Genomic DNA, 1,702 nt, shown 5'->3' on the forward strand with positions numbered 1-1,702 from the left:
TAATACGCTCCCAAGTGGGAAACCATTTAGGTTGTGATCGGTGTGAACATGTTTGAAGAGTTTTCGATACTTAATGTGCACCGTGATCAAGAAGGAGGGGAAAACGAGAGAACTTAATGTTTATTTGCTAATTAATAGCATTGCATGCAATTACCTAACCACTGCATGTCATGTTTGGTAGGGAGTACGTTATACAGGAAGAGAAGAGGTGCACGCACGCACTCATCCTCTCTCACACACGCATCTGTAGCTACGAATTGTAGTGTTCTCAACCATCCGATTGGCTCTATCATAGGTTTCCCATTGCTCCTTGGCCTAGAGATTGAGAAGTTTAAAAAGCGGAGGCTAAGCTGGAGGCACGAGGTTTTGGTTAGTGTGCGGGCTGCACACGGCACCAACACGACATGAGCTTCGTCTGCCTGGTGCGCAGTCGGGTGAGTTGTACAAGTATAGACACAACCAGGCCCTCCTTGGTATCTGCGCCTTGACTTATCCATAGAGAAATTAGGATCAGAGGGAGTACTACTTTGATGTGTCGCATCAACTCGCACAATTATGCAACACTTCCTGAACAAACAAGCATATAAGCTGTTATACTTCTTACCCGAAGGATCTTTATATCCAACAGACACAAAATATCCGTTTGACTGTTGGAAATTACTTTAACTGTTGATCTGATGTCGAAGTAATTGCTGCATCGCCACCAAAACCCACCATCTCTTAAGCTAAAGTAGACCGAGCTAACCCCTATATTAGCATATTACTAAGATAAACAGAAGGCACTGTAGAATCATTTAGGACGTGAGCTTGTCAATCTGAATGTGGAGGGACACTAGCTTAGCCCCGACCAGCAGCTTGGGCGGAACTCTGAAGAAGGTCATCTCCTGCACGGCGACGTCACCGGGATCCTTGCTGCTTGTCACCTCCATTTCCACCTTGACGGTGTCGGTCCTGCCTTTGGGCTTCCCCGGCAGGCCGTTCGCCCACCGCTTGGCCGCATAGTGCGGCAGTGGGGACCCCCATGCTCTGATGCATATGACCGACATGGCGATAGGCGCGCCGATGTCGAGCACACCGCCGACCAAGAAAAACGCGCGGCCGTCCTCCTCCGTGAACAGCAAGAGCAGTGGCTCCGATATTGGCACTTGCAGCTGGAGCACCTTGCCGTACTAGATCCTGTGCATGGGCGTGGGATGCACGGTGCTGATGTGGTGGGAGAGTGCCGACGGTGGGCCTTTGTAGACACAGACGGGCATGGGGCATTTGTAGGGCGCGATTGGACACACGCTCTGGTGATCGGCGAGCTTGTGGGAAATGGCGTAGAGCCCCCAACCTTCGTGCGGGCACTCCACCCTCACCGAGGAGAGGACGGCGTCCATCGCCGTGTTCCGCACGTCGAAGCCATTGCCGCGCTCGCATTTCTGGCACTACCACTGGTTCCCGGGGCGCTCGCCGCAACAGTCCGCGCAGGCGTGCCCTCGCTTGCACTGCACAAATCAATCAAACAACACATCAATCAAGAAACCTGCACCTTGCTCGATCAGCCAAATGAACGAGGTGTATTTGAACCTCGTACACTGGAGGCTTCAAGGGGTGGAGGCACATGTGGCAGTGGAGCAAGGTGAGGTCCATAGAGACCATAGAGAACTCCATCGTCGGGTCCTGTTCCGTCGGCATGATCTCGCCCTCCTCGTGCACAACC

The 1,702-nt window shown here is 52.4% G+C and overlaps 1 protein-coding gene across 1 annotated transcript; it reads right to left on the reverse strand.

Annotated features, from left to right (window-relative positions):
* Positions 1-540: 540 nt before the first annotated feature.
* Positions 541-1,379, reverse strand: LOC147975187 (uncharacterized). Its single transcript, XM_087520310.1, has 3 exons — positions 1,251-1,379; positions 849-1,169; positions 541-567 (listed from the first exon to the last, which is right to left on the reverse strand). The coding sequence occupies exons 1-3, from the start codon at positions 1,377-1,379 to the stop codon at positions 541-543; spliced, it is 477 nt and encodes a 158-aa protein (XP_087376436.1).
* Positions 1,380-1,702: the final 323 nt, after the last annotated feature.

This window comes from Triticum urartu, chromosome 4A, assembly GCF_056163025.1.
Source record: "Triticum urartu cultivar PI428250 chromosome 4A, HENAU_Tu73, whole genome shotgun sequence".
NCBI classification, from domain to species: domain Eukaryota; kingdom Viridiplantae; phylum Streptophyta; class Magnoliopsida; order Poales; family Poaceae; genus Triticum; species Triticum urartu.

Excerpts from the sequence above, each read along its gene's own strand:
- LOC147975187 (XM_087520310.1), bottom strand. The coding sequence starts at position 1,379 with ATGGACGCCGTCCTCTCCTCGGTGAGGGTGGAGTGCCCGCACGAAGGT. Across the intron at positions 1,170-1,250 it reads CCTACAAATGCCCCATGCCC|TACGGCAAGGTGCTCCAGCT; the intron begins GTCTGTGTCTAC and ends CACAGGATCTAG. Across the intron at positions 568-848 it reads GAGTTCCGCCCAAGCTGCTG|GAAGTGTTGCATAATTGTGC; the intron begins GTCGGGGCTAAG and ends TTGTTTGTTCAG.